Raw genomic sequence first — 14,273 nt, forward strand, 5'->3', positions numbered from 1 at the left:
ACTCAATTACGGCGATAGGCGGCGCAATTCAAGTTCCCGTTTGATAGAACTAAATCTGCCAAGGGTTGTAGAGTAGATTTCGGATCGGAAACCCTTGGCTAGCGAAGATGTTCTATGGGTACTCATCCACATGTAGATACACCGCTGCTGAGACATATAATAAAATGACAAACAAACTTAGAAAAAAGAACGACCTTGAAATGTTTTCTTTACAAACATTATTAAGATTTTATGAATATTGTAGCTGTTTATGATAAAGAAAACACTGCTGAAGCAGTTCATTTATTATTATTTTTTAAAATTTGCAATGGTTTTGATTTTTTCTTAATGATTAAGAACAGTAACTAGTGGTACCGACACTTGTGAGCTTTAGTGCACATCCAATGTTAATATGTCATGAAATCTGTTTTTTTATTTCTGTGTGTTGACCTCAAAACACGTACTGGCATGGTACCATCAGAATTATGATGTCACATGATATCATAGATGACGTCATAATTTCCTAAGAAAGATTTTTTTCTTCGAAAAATTTCCTGGATGGGTAGAAATTAACTGCCTACGTGATGAAAACTAATTTGGTCATTAATAATTATGAATTGTCATTGTGTAGAGAACTGCTGGTACGTTGTTTATATCTCGGTTCTGTGAAGGACCCGGGTGTTACATGTACTGTATCATTAGGTTGATAAACACAATCATCATGTAATAAACCAATTATCCGTACCGGTTTGGTTTCGTCGTTCTTTGATAGATTTTCTTTATGTTATTTTCTTTTCAATGAAGATTTCAAATGATATTGTATAAAACAGCGTGCTTTGCTTGCAGAGAAATCCCATGGACGTACCCTATGTCATGAACCAGTAGATATTGGTACTCAACAAATCAAAAAGTACATTATTGAGGATAAATCGAAAAAAATGAACTTAAGCTATGAATGTTGACAGACAAAATTTGAAAATATCACTTTTTCGTATCGTCTGGCAACAATTTTGCTGAATGCAGTTGTAAGAAGGAGTAGGAATTCTTCCAACACACCAGTACAGCTGCCTACTCCGAGAGAAAGTCCGATATGAGATCATACGATAAATCAGTGATCGACCTTTTGGGTCACTTGAGTCATTGAGGTAACCTACTGCTATCTCTTAGGAACTGATCAAACAGTTTTAATCAAAATATAACATCAAGGAGTGATGGTGACAAAATTATGAATGGTCTACACCCCCCCCCCTTCGAGTCTTAGGGGTGGGACAGAAAATCTTGAAAAAAAAATTTTACTCCCGGTCATCAAGCATACAAACTGTTGCCTATGATTTGATTACGTACCGAGTCCTCGCAGAAGTGAAATTATTGTTAGAGGGTCAGGGGTTCTCGTGGTAGGGCAAGACTCTGTTGAATATATATACTGAAAATGTATGATTTTTTAAAACATCTCAGATACTCGGCATTTGGATTAGGCAAACAATAAAACAAGATGTATGATTAAGATGAACAAGAATGCTTCTTTAAGATGATTTATTTCAAGGCCCCTGTAATGAATAGAATGAAATGCATTAATTCTTTGAAAATCTTCTCTGCATGTTCCTGCATGGGTATAAACCTGATAAACCAAGTTTATGGATATGATAAGCAAGGACGATATCCTTCCAAAATTGTTAAATGACCACTTGATCAGAGGTTCTGATGTTTAGGAGGGGCTATATTAATAATATAGTGAAAATTGATACATTGATCTCATATCAGAGCATCTGCTCCTGGGGCGAACATGGTTATGACGGACAAGGTAGTTTCTTACACAATTTGGAAACATTTTGCCCTAGAGTCAGGAGTTGAGCGGGTGGGACTCTTTTTGATTTTATAGAAAAAATGCAGTGATGCTTTGGAAATCCTCCTCTTCTCCTTGGTTTTAAAGAAACAAACTACACTGTAATTACATAGTATGTGCTCATTTATGATAAGGAAATGGGTCTTCTCCGGAACTGTGCAGCCGCAGTATCAGATCCGGAGTTCTTGAGGCTACACTGATGTTGAAGCAAACATGTAATATTCATTTGACTATTATCTGCTTCTTGGTATTAAGTAAACAGATAAAATGTAAAGTGTGGTGAGAAAACATGGCTCTTTTTTTTTAAATTGTGAATTTCATTGGCTTTGGTTCAGAATATGAACCATTTAAAGTTGAAATATCAGACTCAGGTGACCTACAAGGTCCGATGGCCTCGCGTTGAATTGTGCGAGTAATTATTTTCAAAATGTATAATTTGCATATTTTGGACTCTGTGCAGCTTAATTGGGACTTAAAAATCATCCTTGTCATGAGGCCTTAACGAAAAAGTAGGTCACAACGTCCTACTTTTGGAATGTCATGACTAAATTTAATATTTCAGATACTATGTGGCTTAAAAGTTACCGTGAATTTTTTTTTTTAATCTCATAGTTTATGTCAATGTTTAGGATTCTAAGAGGATTAAAACTCCTTATTTTTAGTTTTGTCAATTTGTTGAAAAACAAAAAGAATGTCTCAATGACCTACTTTTGGAATAAGGTAATATCTAAAAAAAAAAAAAATCCACCAGATGTTAAGAATCTTGAAATCAGCCATCCTTGTCAATAGATGTACCTTGGATCTTTTTATAGTAAAATATCGGAATTTGAAACAAATGTAAATGTTGAAAACTTTTCGTTTGTTATTCAGTTTAAAAAAATTCTTTTTTCGTACAAAAGTATATTTACTTGAAAGTGTATTCAACAGCGAGATAACAATAAAAATACTGTACTTCGACAATGAGCAAAATGTAGAGTTTTGTAGCACAAATAGAGTGCCTGGTTTTGAACGACTGGTGTTTGGCAAAACAGGATAAGTAAGTAATCATTTGTTAATGAGCAGTTTTTATATCACAACCTTTATTAATGATGTTCATTAAAATACATAAACATCATTATCTAAGTTGAGGTGACATGTCTGCAGTTTCTCAGAACAAGTGATTTTCTTCTTTCAAAAATTTGAGAGGAAAACTGAAAGAAATGCTGAATTTTTCTGGTAATCTGGTTGTTGCTACATTGATTTTCATATTCAAATTTCAAGACCAAAAAAAAAACCAAGAAAAAACATTAAATAGATAAATACAAGCAGAAAATAGAGAAAAGTCACTAAAACAAATGTATTCATACTTGATAGCAAGTTGACAATAAAAAATGAATTATAATGTAGAAGTAAATTATGTTAAATAAGATTTTTTTTTTATTTTATATGACTAAGGTTGCAGTATAAGATTATTTTTCATGATTTTTAAATGCATTACTTTTGGGAGAGAAAAAGGTGAAATTAAAACCAATTGTACATGAAATGTGAAAGATAATCAGAATCAAAAACATTTTTAATGCGTGTGAAATGTGTATGACAAAATTTACAATATACATGCCTATAATTATGGGGTTTTTTTTTCAGGAAACCCTGCACATTTGCAGCTGTACAGAATGCAGTTCATGCCATATGCTGTTAAAGTAAATGATGAAAGATGTTCAAACCAGTGTCAAAGAGTCCCAAGTCTGAAATCATGGTGCTTTTATTAAGGAGATCAGTGTTTGTCTTCTATGCATTGTTGACATTTGTGGAACTGTTCGGTTTATGACCATCTCTGACAATAACTCTGACATTTGAATTTCAAATTGAGCGTCGTCGGATAAGAAAACCAAATTATATGCATGTAAAACATTATACAAGTGTAATAAAAACTTGATAAACTTAAATTTGAACAAAGTTCATGTACATGTATCTGTGATCTTTGCAATGAAATTCATAAATGCTGTACATGGATACTTTTAATGACTTTGTCTCATGGTAATAGAATATTCAATTGTTAAACATTGTTGAGGAATCACCTTGAATAAAAATATTGTGACCTTGATAATGTATTTTTTCTCATTTAAACAATGAAAATTTTAAGATCAAATGTCAAGGTCAAATACAAGGTTTACTCTAGAATGTGTTATAAATGCTGTAAATTGAAATTCATAAATGCTGTACATGGATACTTTTAATGACTTTGTCTCATGGTAATAGAATATTCAATTGTTAAACATTGTTGAGGAATCACCTTGAATAAAAATATTGTGACCTTGATAATGTATTTTTTCTCATTTAAACAATGAAAATTTTAAGATCAAATGTCAAGGTCAAATACAAGGTTTATTCTAGAATGTGTTATAAATGCTGTAAATACTGTGATTTCTTATGCATGTTTTATAAGATCTAAGGAACATGTGTGGAGCATTTTAATATTTCTCAATCTGACACTGATTAACATTCAAGGTCAAATGCCACGGTCAAATACAAACTTGCTTTACTCAAGAATGAGTTATAAATACTGTAAATACTGTGGATTCTGAATTTCTCATGCATGTTTTATAAGATCTTAGAAACATGTGTGACCTCATTACAATATTTATTAATGTCAATCTGTCAACCAATATCAAATTTATAAAATATATTCTACTGAACATAAAGAAGAAGGTATGGTTTCCATACAAATTTTGCCCTGTGATTTTCTAAAAAAAATGAAACTGGTGTAAAAGTTGAAAACTCATGTTTTTAAATAATTGAAATTCAATGCAGAAAAATCATACAATACATTTTTCTCACTTGTGTTTTTAAATGCTAATTATGACGTCATAAACTTGTGCATTTTCCCGTATTTTCTTAAAAAGTTGCAGAAGACACCAATTTTTAATGGAATTTTCTTTCAGATAACATTGTCCACAGGCATCGCCCACAAAGATCTTGAGATATGTGATTTGTTATTGATTTTTGCACAAAATATCAAAAAATTAACGTGGGCGACGGCTGTGGACACTGTTTTCTAAAGGAAAATCACCCTTGAAATGTGCCATTTTGAAGCTTTTTCTGTTGAAAATAAAGAAATGCTTCACATTAATGACGTCATATTTGCAGAATGGTAAACCTTCATGCCATATTCTTTCCTGATTTATCAGAGTCATTTATTTAACTAATATTTAAGCCAGTTTCAAAACTGTTTGATGTCATTACATTTTTAGGCCGCAATAACGCTAAAACCATACCTTCTTCTTATAAAATTTTCACACATAAAACAAACTTTGAAATTGAAATACATTTGTACGGTGCTTAGCTGACCATAAACTGAGAAGAAACTGAAGTTAAATGAAAAAAAATTAACATTTCAATTATCTTGAATTCTATTTAGCAACTATATATTTTGCATGTTTGAAAAATATCACATACAACAGATGAACTGAAATTTAAAAAAAGAATAAATTATGAATTTAAATAAAAAAATCATACATTTAATATTTGATATAATAAGACAATTTCACATTTAAAATGGTTAATATGTGAAAGTCAAGATATTCTAGATCTACATTTTGACTTGTCTGTTTGGTTTATGGTCTAGTCATATCTTCTTTTTCAGAATTGCATACAGAAAAACCTGTTACACAGGCACAGTTAGATTATACATGTACATGCTTGTTATTTCATGGTGCTCGGTTTAGGAAAAAATAAAATTTTACATGAGACATATACTTAAACATTATTACCGTATAAGCTTATGATTTTTAAAAATAATTAACTATAACACGTCGGACGCAAGTCCCGATCCCGGGTCTCCCGATCATTATTAGTAGGAAAATTAAAACACTAGGTAAATTTTTTCTTTAATTCTTCTGGAAGCCCAATTTCTTCACATATGTTCGCAAAATCAGTACTTGTCCACGTGTAATTACGATCTGTTTGTTAACATTAATTTTTAACATGGTAATGATAATCGTAAATTTAATTTGTGCGGTGAGTCGGGAATTATGGAATGCCGATCTCGAATATTTTTCTCCATTAAAATATATAACATTTAAATGAATACCATAACTATATCTGATTTTTTTTTCTGGTTATTCCTTTTTTCGTTTTGTCAAATTAATTCCTGAATATTAAAAATCTGAGAGTTGCAGGATAGGATAGGATAGGATTAGACTAAAATCAGAGGATAGGATCGTGGATGCAGGATTCACGATAGGATAGGATAGAATTGTCAACTTATAGGATAGCAGCACTGTAAAAGTTAGCAAATATACAGGTAAACAGAGTTTTAAAGAATAGAAACATCAAAAGATGTTTAAAATGTTTAAATAGAATTGCTAAAGATATTTTGTTCAAATAATACGCTCGTTATTCAAACATGTATACATGTACTACAAACATGTGCAAAATATACAAGTAATTATAAACAGAGTTTACAAACAGAAATATCAAAAGGGACACATGTTAATAAAAAGATATCGATTCAGTTATGAAATGGCATTAAATGACTTAATCTAAGTGATCTGTCCATACAAACAAACCAGGCAATTGAAAAGTATAGAAAAACCATATATCAATTTAAAAACATACAATGCTACAACTTAATATCAGAAAAAAAAAACTATCTAAGCAGAGGGCATAAGATATTATGAATTATATATGATAGCTAAAAATACTCATGACACAAAAAAGACATGAAAGTAGAAAAAAAATAATATAAATTCAATATTTCTTTAAAATATATTTTTCCTGAATTACCAAATAAAATAATCTTTCTTACTACCCCTCCCCCCCCCCGGCCCCTCCAAAAAACCTTTTTAATTTATGAAACCAGATTCATAAGATTTTTGTCAAATTTGCAGATAGGCAATGCAAAAACATCTTTAATTAGATACAACATGTCAATCTATACAATGTATATGTTTTAGATATGCTTTGATTGTTTGGTTCATAAATGATTAATGCACTGTCATGCTGAATCTTTTACCTTTGAAAAAGAGTGTTCATAAATCTTTGCAATATCGGACATTTTTGACATTTTCTATAACTAAAACACTGACTGAAATATTTAAAAATTATAAAATGTTTTCCAGTTTTAATATGTCAATTTCATTAGACGTGTATAGAATCCAAATTGTACAACTTCTAGTACAGGCCATGTTGCTTATCTCGTCGAGTCTGTGTGTTCTATAAATAGTCTGAATAAATTGACCCTTACTGTCTAGTAGGTCAATGGACTGGCCATGTCCATGAAGTAAATGACCAGCTTGGTTGAAAACCAGAGGTATTATTCCACCATGTCTGAGTTTGATTTGGCTTTTAAAATCAAAATCCTTATTTAAAATGTAAACATCTTGGGGTATTTCCAATGGATTTCCTTTTGTGATAACGACGTCATCGTTACTATTTTGATTAACACTCGATTGACGAAAATCTAAACTGGATATTGCAGGTGATTTCCACTGCCTCAGGAAATTTCCTTTTTTACTATATTCAAAGAACAATCCAGTGAGACTTAGAAAAAGATATTTACCAGAACGTATAAAGCATAAACCGCCAAAATTATTTAAATTGTCAGGAATATCAAACAGTTTGCAGACAACGAAGTTCTCTCCAGCAGCTATCTGGGACTTTCTAGAAATAAACACAGCCTCACCATCGTCATTGACTGACATGTAACATAAAGGTAATCTAGCGTTATACTCCTCGGGTATTTTAATTTCTTTGTCGACACCGATCTCACTGAGAAGATTTAACCTGGGAAGCCTTTTTATTTCAAAGGAACCACTGGAGGGTTCTAAGCTGTAGTCAGGAACCAATAACCAACATTTGTTGTCTCTTGTCACATGCATGGAGAAGTGAAAGGCCTGCAGGTAAGACTTGAATTTTATTGTTGTTGTTGATTTGCTCGTTCTATATATTGATGTATCGCTCGTAGAAGTCTCGCCGTAATTATCAGTCCCGCCTGTAACACAGTTATATTTCTTATATAATATATGTAAACTAGTTCTAATTGTAACGGGGACCGTTACAGATGTTCCCCAAACGCTCCCCAACTCTCTTTTTATGCACTTTTCCTGTAAGACTTTTTTTTAAATGTGCTCAGTATCGAAGGATTTTTATTAAAGAATTATAAAAGCTAAAATGATATCAACTATATATCATTTAACGTATTGCATGTGCACGCACGTGCATGCACATGCAAGTAATCATGGCATGTTGTCCAAACCTTTAACATATCTTTATATCGTGAGAATAAAAAAAAAAATCATAGAAAACATAGATGTTATCGTTTTTCAAATATATTGGTCATTTTATGTATTGTGCGCGCGCACGTGCATGCATGTCCTTCATTCAATTTTTTGCAGTAGCATAATGTAGGAATCCATCATGCCTATTCATATTCTAAATTTCATCCTGTTTGGTAGAGAAGCAAAAAAGTTATAGGCGTTTAAAGTTTCAGCCAATCAAATTGCAGCACATGTGCATGCTCATGCTTTTATGATAATTTTAATATATCATGCTATAGATCTTCATAATGTATGATTATATTCAAAATTTCAAAGGATTTTATCCAGAAATAAGAAAAATGTTGAAATTTAAATTTAAATTAAACTCCGTTTGGGGAACATAATTATAGTTTTTCTTATTTAAAATACTACTCATTTTTAAAATTCATTTACCACATACATGTAGGAAAAAAAAAATAATGTGATTTAAACTATTACAAGTATTACAAGTATACATACTATTACTGATTGATGACGTTTCCTTTTCCTGTTGTAATCTCGACACTGTTGATTTAAACTCTTTTAGTATATCAGATTTCACAGTTGATAGTCCCTCTACAATTTCTGACGAATGAGAAATGACATTTCATTTTCAATTATAAAATAATACATGTAAATGCGTAAAAAATAAGAATAAATGACATGCACTGATCAAAAAAAAAAAAAAGGAGGAGGACTGTATCCACTCAGCTCCTGCTATTCGTGAATTATATATAAAAATAGTAAAACATGTAAAATATATCTTTTGAGTCCTTCTTTTCAACAATCTTTGGTTGCACTCTCCCTGCCGACTGCCTAAAATGATTTTTGTTTGTTTCTAGCATTCCAGGACACTGTAGTATTTTTTTAAAATTAATCTTATCAGGCCAACGTTGAAATTTTCGGGGAGGGAAAAAATATTTTCCAATCTACACAAAGTCGGAAGGGGAAAAACATAAATTTATAAATTTTAAAGATTGTCTGATGATCGTCTCCTAAAAATCACGGACCTCAATTTTGCTGACAGGAGTAGTCATACCGTTTAATAAATTGACCCACCCACCCCCCTTCCGAAATGGGTTTTTGCTACGTTTGGGAATAAGGTTTTAATGAAAAAGTTTCTTGGTTAGATATTGTGAATTAGAATAAACATCCGTACCCCCCCTCCCTCCACACACAAACCCTCACCCTCACACACACCACCGGTTGCTTTAAAGAAGACGTCGGTTTCTAGATAAACAGTATTTCATTGTTGTCTTTAAAGAAATGTAAAAATGTAAATTTATATAGATACAACAGATCCACTAACTCATAATTTTAAAGTCAATCAATAAAATTTGATTTTACTTGTGTTATCAAGGAAGTAAGAAACGATAGTAAAAAGGAAAACTAACCTGTTAATCTGGCTTCTAAAATTGACTGTCTTTCCTCTACATTTTCCAGTCTTACTAAAATTTCACAAGAGGCATAATTTTTTAGATATAATTCATCTAAAGCCATAAATTATGTACTATGTTACATTACGGCAGGGGATGCTTACTCATCCATGACACCTGATTCCATGCACCTCTGACGTTTTGGAAGTTCGTATTTGCCCTGCTCCTATTTTAATTTCTTCCATGGACTTTTGATCGTGAATACTGTTCGTTATCTCCATATATTTCATATGTTGAAATTGATCAACGTTTCCACGTGCAACCACATGAGACTGAGTAATAAAATGAAATCCCTCCTTGATGATAAATTAATTCATATAATATTACATTCTATTCTATTCATATTCTAGGAACCATCATTACAACAAAAAAAGGGGTACGAAAATAAAAAATTTTAATTATTTTCATTAAAGATAAAAAAAAATATTATTACAAAATAAGAGGAATTTAAGAGTGAAACACAAAATATTTGATTTGGATGTAGTCTTTATAAAAAAAAATACATTTCTGAATATAACCACTTTATTTTGTGTTATTGACGTGTTATATGTTAATCAGATTTCCATTTTAAATATTTGACGCTCACATTATCTTTAACCTACCTCTTTTAGCCTTTGCTTCCTCTGTCAATGTAAAAAAAAGAGATATACAAATTTAATTATATATCTGTCTATAGTTGAGATAATTAACATATTTTATTTTTATCCACTTTCCATATAATTATATAAAAAGGAGTATTAAAAATCATATATTTACCTTCAACCAGATCAATTCTCTCTGAAAATTAAAGGAAAGTCAAAATCAATGAATTAAAGGAAATTTTTTTTTTCTCCATTTAAGACAATACTTGATGGTCACATTTTGAAAGGTCTATTTATTATTCTTACCTCGTTTAACCTTCAATTCCCCTAAAAAGATATAAAATAGGATGTAAGTCAATATTAACAAAAAATAAAGCAAACATTTTCCTATATCTGTATGTAAAAGTAATTTTTAAAACTCTGTTGTTACGTGTAATGAATCAAGAACAAAATCAACAACAACAATGAAATTATTATGATTAAATTAGGAAATAGAATTTATCATTTTATTTACCTGAACATCTCCTAATTTGGGCCACATATTCCTTTGATTTGGTCGGGTTCAAATCACAGTCATATAAATGGTCTATTCCTCTCTCATATCTATCGCTACCGGTGACTTCCTTCTCAATCTCTACAACAGACGTCCTTAACTCTCTCCAGTAATCTTCAAACTCTACGTCATCAACAATACCATTGGTAGAGTGTCCAGAGATGGAATTTCGTAAGATACGGATCCTTTCTATGCATGCAGCCAAAGAAAAGTCCGATGGACGAGGTTGATTTCCCCAACCAGCAATATGTGTCGGAATGTTGCACAAATTACGCAAGATCTTGTAGAGTAATGATAAATCCAGATCTCTGGATCTTATTGGCGGAACACTACTGGAAGATAGATGTGGAGGATACAGCAAGTCCCTTTCCTGTGCATTTAATTTTCCAAGTTTTGATCTATTTTGGTCCAGTTCCGTTCTTAGTTTGACTGGCTTTATAAAATGAGTGAGAATATCTCTCATGACGTCACCACAGATTGTCACCAAGAACTGACAGAGTCGTGCGAAATTTTCTGTTGATTTCTTTGGGTCAAAGTTCAACACTGAGGGGCTAGGTGCATCTCCCATGATCCAACGTTTTCTTTGATACTTCGATCTCTGAAATATAGTTTAACTTAAAAGTTTTTCTTTTTTCACAATTTCAAGAATACCTTTTAAACTTTCAGTCATACAAAATAGAAACTATAATAAAGCCATTGATACATGGTATTAATATGAATCTATCTTTATATATGTGTATCAATTTTTGTGGTAAATGAAAAAAGTCATTGAAAAATCAAATGAAAGGATCACTTCATGTAATCAAAAATAATACCCTTTCATTAAAAAATACGTTTATAGAGCCAAAATAGCCTAAACATACACATAAAATTCTAATCGTTCAAACACTTATCATCTGAATTTGGCAGACATTCCGAGTCAAGAAGACACTAAGCTTTTAATTATCACTTGACAACTAGGACACATGTATTATACAAGGATGTTACATTTCTTAAACAAACAATTGAATAATTTAAAGACGATAAGATATTGCAGCTATCAATCTTGAGGCATTTGATCGTATAGGAAGTACTCATCTCTTATACGATGTTCTGAGGAAATGATGCTGATATTACCAGGATACAAAAAATATATTTAATCATTAATTCAAGACCATGAAAAAAATTATGGTAGTGCGTATTTAACCTCTGTTAAAAACAGATTCATAGCGATGTTTAATTTAATTTAGTTTATTTCCAACGATACAATACGATATATTAAGTTAAAAAAAATTAAAACGGTTATATTTTAGAATGGACAAATTGAGTACTTACATGTACAATATTGAATACTTTAAGTAACATTTGGGAAATTCATACCTCCATTGATTTCTGGGTGTTTCCAAACAAAGAAATGGGGTTTCTACTTTTGATCCACTCGGGACCTCTGATCGATATCATTTATTTGATGTAGGATATTGAAATAAGCCGAGGTTATTAAATCGGGGGTTTGCTTTCCATATATATGAAGGGGGAATGCTTTGCTTTTTTTTATTTTATTTATTTATTTTTTTTTTGTGTTAATGTTCTTGTTCATTTATCTTTTCATGCGTCTAAGGTTTTTTGTTTGATGAGCTATAATAAGCGCAAATAGGACAATTACTAAAGCGAATCATTTTTAGAATCAAACAAAAAGGTTTTCTTCGGAGGTCGTGTGTATCCAATGTGTCAGTTTTGGTAATCATTTCACGACTTATTATTGTAATTAACAATTCTTTAAGTATCTTATCATCGCATATTTGAATTTAAATGTACACCCGAGCTCCCGTGTTTCTGTCATTTAAAAATAAAAATTCTTTTTCCTTTTGATCGGAAAAGTCCATTATAAAATTAAATGGACCAAACACAGTAACAAGTGCTTTTTAAAATATGGTTAATGATATTTTGATTAGACAGATGCAGATATTGTTTAAATATTTTCAAAACATTTTTGATTTCTTAGAGAATATACACTGACAAATGAAAGCGTCAAATCGGAAAACTTTTAAATTTGTTTTTAAATTTATAAGGATTGAAATATTTGTCAAGGAAGAAGAGGTTAAAGTGATATGCCTTACGTATTGTGCTTAAAATTTCTTCAAATCATCACTCTCAAGGATGAGCGGAGCTTCAACAAATGTCTAAAGGAGTATATATGATAAGAGCCAATTTTGGCCCCCTAAAAATCAACATTTTAGAATGACATTCAGACATGTATAATTGATATTTATTTTGTAGAGGAGATTATATTAGAAATATTTCCAATATATTTTTCACATATATATACACTCACTAGCTGTAAATGACATTAGAAATAATGCTATTTTTGCTATATAGCAAAAAAAACCCCCAAAAATATGCCCTTTTCTTGATGTTTTTTCTTACGGGAAACATAGAGCGCAGTGTAGAACATACATAATTTTTCTGTCACTAATTAGTATTGGATAGATACATCTTTGGTAAAAATATAAATCTTGATCTAGACTGCGCTCTATATTTTCTGGAAGAAAAACTGTATGAAAATAAGCAGTTTTATACAAAATATGCTTAAATGGCGGGAAAATGTTATTTTTATGATGTCATATTTCTAAAATAACGGCATTTTGATCAAAATGAAAATGACCAATAAAGGTCGCATATATAGCTGTACAAATTAAAGCTATATATAAAGTAAAATTAAGATATTAATTTTAAGGGGCCAATTGAGACACTTACCATATATAGCTATGATATACAATCAAAAACACATAAAGAATATGTATAAGTAAATGATTTTTATAAATTTGTTAGATAAAATACCTTTACCTGTTCTTGATGTAGTGTATGTTTCACACTAACATTTGATTTTTGCCGACGTCCCTGAGTCAAACAGGGGCAAATCTCCCCCATATTATTTGACAAATAGAACACTTGTTGGATATAATCTTTCCATTTACAGCAAATACACAATTCAAGTCATATTTTGAATACGAAAACAAAAATTCCTGTTGTCAATTTGTGACATTTTATCACGTGGTAGATAAAGTCAACAGCTCTACAGGGGAAATAATGCTGATATTATTGTGGTTTAGAACTTGTTATTTTATTTTTAATTCAAAACCATGAAAGAATTGTTAATAAAAATCGCTTCAGTTCAAAATTGATTCATCGCCATGTTAGATATTTGCGGGCATTTTTGGTCTGATATGCTCGAAAAATCTGCCAAATGTTAAATATATTGATTACTATTACAAAAAAAAAATTATTTAGCATAATGCTAAATAACTATTACATTTTAAATAAACGAACGGAATACTTACAATATTGAATAATTTGAAACCAAATTCAAGTATTTCATGCCATCATTTACCTTGATTTTTTTATGCTTCCAAATATAGAAAGGGGGATTATTATTACTTTCGGTCCATTCGGCACATCTCGGAAGATTTTATGTAATATTAATTAGGGTACCCGAGGCAGCCAAGGAGACCGAAATATGATCGATCTGAGTTTTGTTTCCAAATATAGCAATTGGGAATTCCACTGCTTTCAATCGGTCGGGTGGTTGTGTTCGCAAGTGGCATAGCTGTTCATTAAAATTTTTCATGC

At 31.1% G+C, this 14,273-nt stretch overlaps 1 protein-coding gene across 1 annotated transcript; it reads right to left on the reverse strand.

The window, feature by feature from the left end:
• Positions 1 to 6,903: 6,903 nt before the first annotated feature.
• On the reverse strand, positions 6,904 to 14,044 carry LOC134277128 (uncharacterized). Its single transcript, XM_062759417.1, has 8 exons — positions 13,985 to 14,044; positions 10,629 to 11,265; positions 10,421 to 10,441; positions 10,290 to 10,310; positions 10,136 to 10,156; positions 9,492 to 9,545; positions 8,578 to 8,682; positions 6,904 to 7,793 (listed from the first exon to the last, which is right to left on the reverse strand). The coding sequence occupies exons 2-8, from the start codon at positions 11,233 to 11,235 to the stop codon at positions 6,904 to 6,906; spliced, it is 1,719 nt and encodes a 572-aa protein (XP_062615401.1). The 5' UTR covers positions 11,236 to 11,265; positions 13,985 to 14,044.
• Between the last annotated feature and the right edge of the window lie 229 nt (positions 14,045 to 14,273).

This window comes from Saccostrea cucullata, unplaced genomic scaffold, assembly GCF_032062105.1.
Source record: "Saccostrea cucullata isolate Sc308-1 unplaced genomic scaffold, CSIRO_AGI_Scuc_v1 ctg4010, whole genome shotgun sequence".
NCBI classification, from domain to species: domain Eukaryota; kingdom Metazoa; phylum Mollusca; class Bivalvia; order Ostreida; family Ostreidae; genus Saccostrea; species Saccostrea cuccullata.

Coding starts and splice junctions, on each gene's coding strand:
- LOC134277128 (XM_062759417.1), bottom strand. CDS start 11,235: ATGGGAGATGCACCTAGCCCCTCAGTGTTGAACTTTGACCCAAAGAAA. Junction 10,157..10,289: donor GAGAATTGATCTGGTTGAAG/GTAAATATATGA, acceptor TTACATTGACAG/AGGAAGCAAAGGCTAAAAGA. Junction 9,546..10,135: donor GGAAGCAAAGGCTAAAAGAG/GTAGGTTAAAGA, acceptor GTGAAATTTTAG/TAAGACTGGAAAATGTAGAG.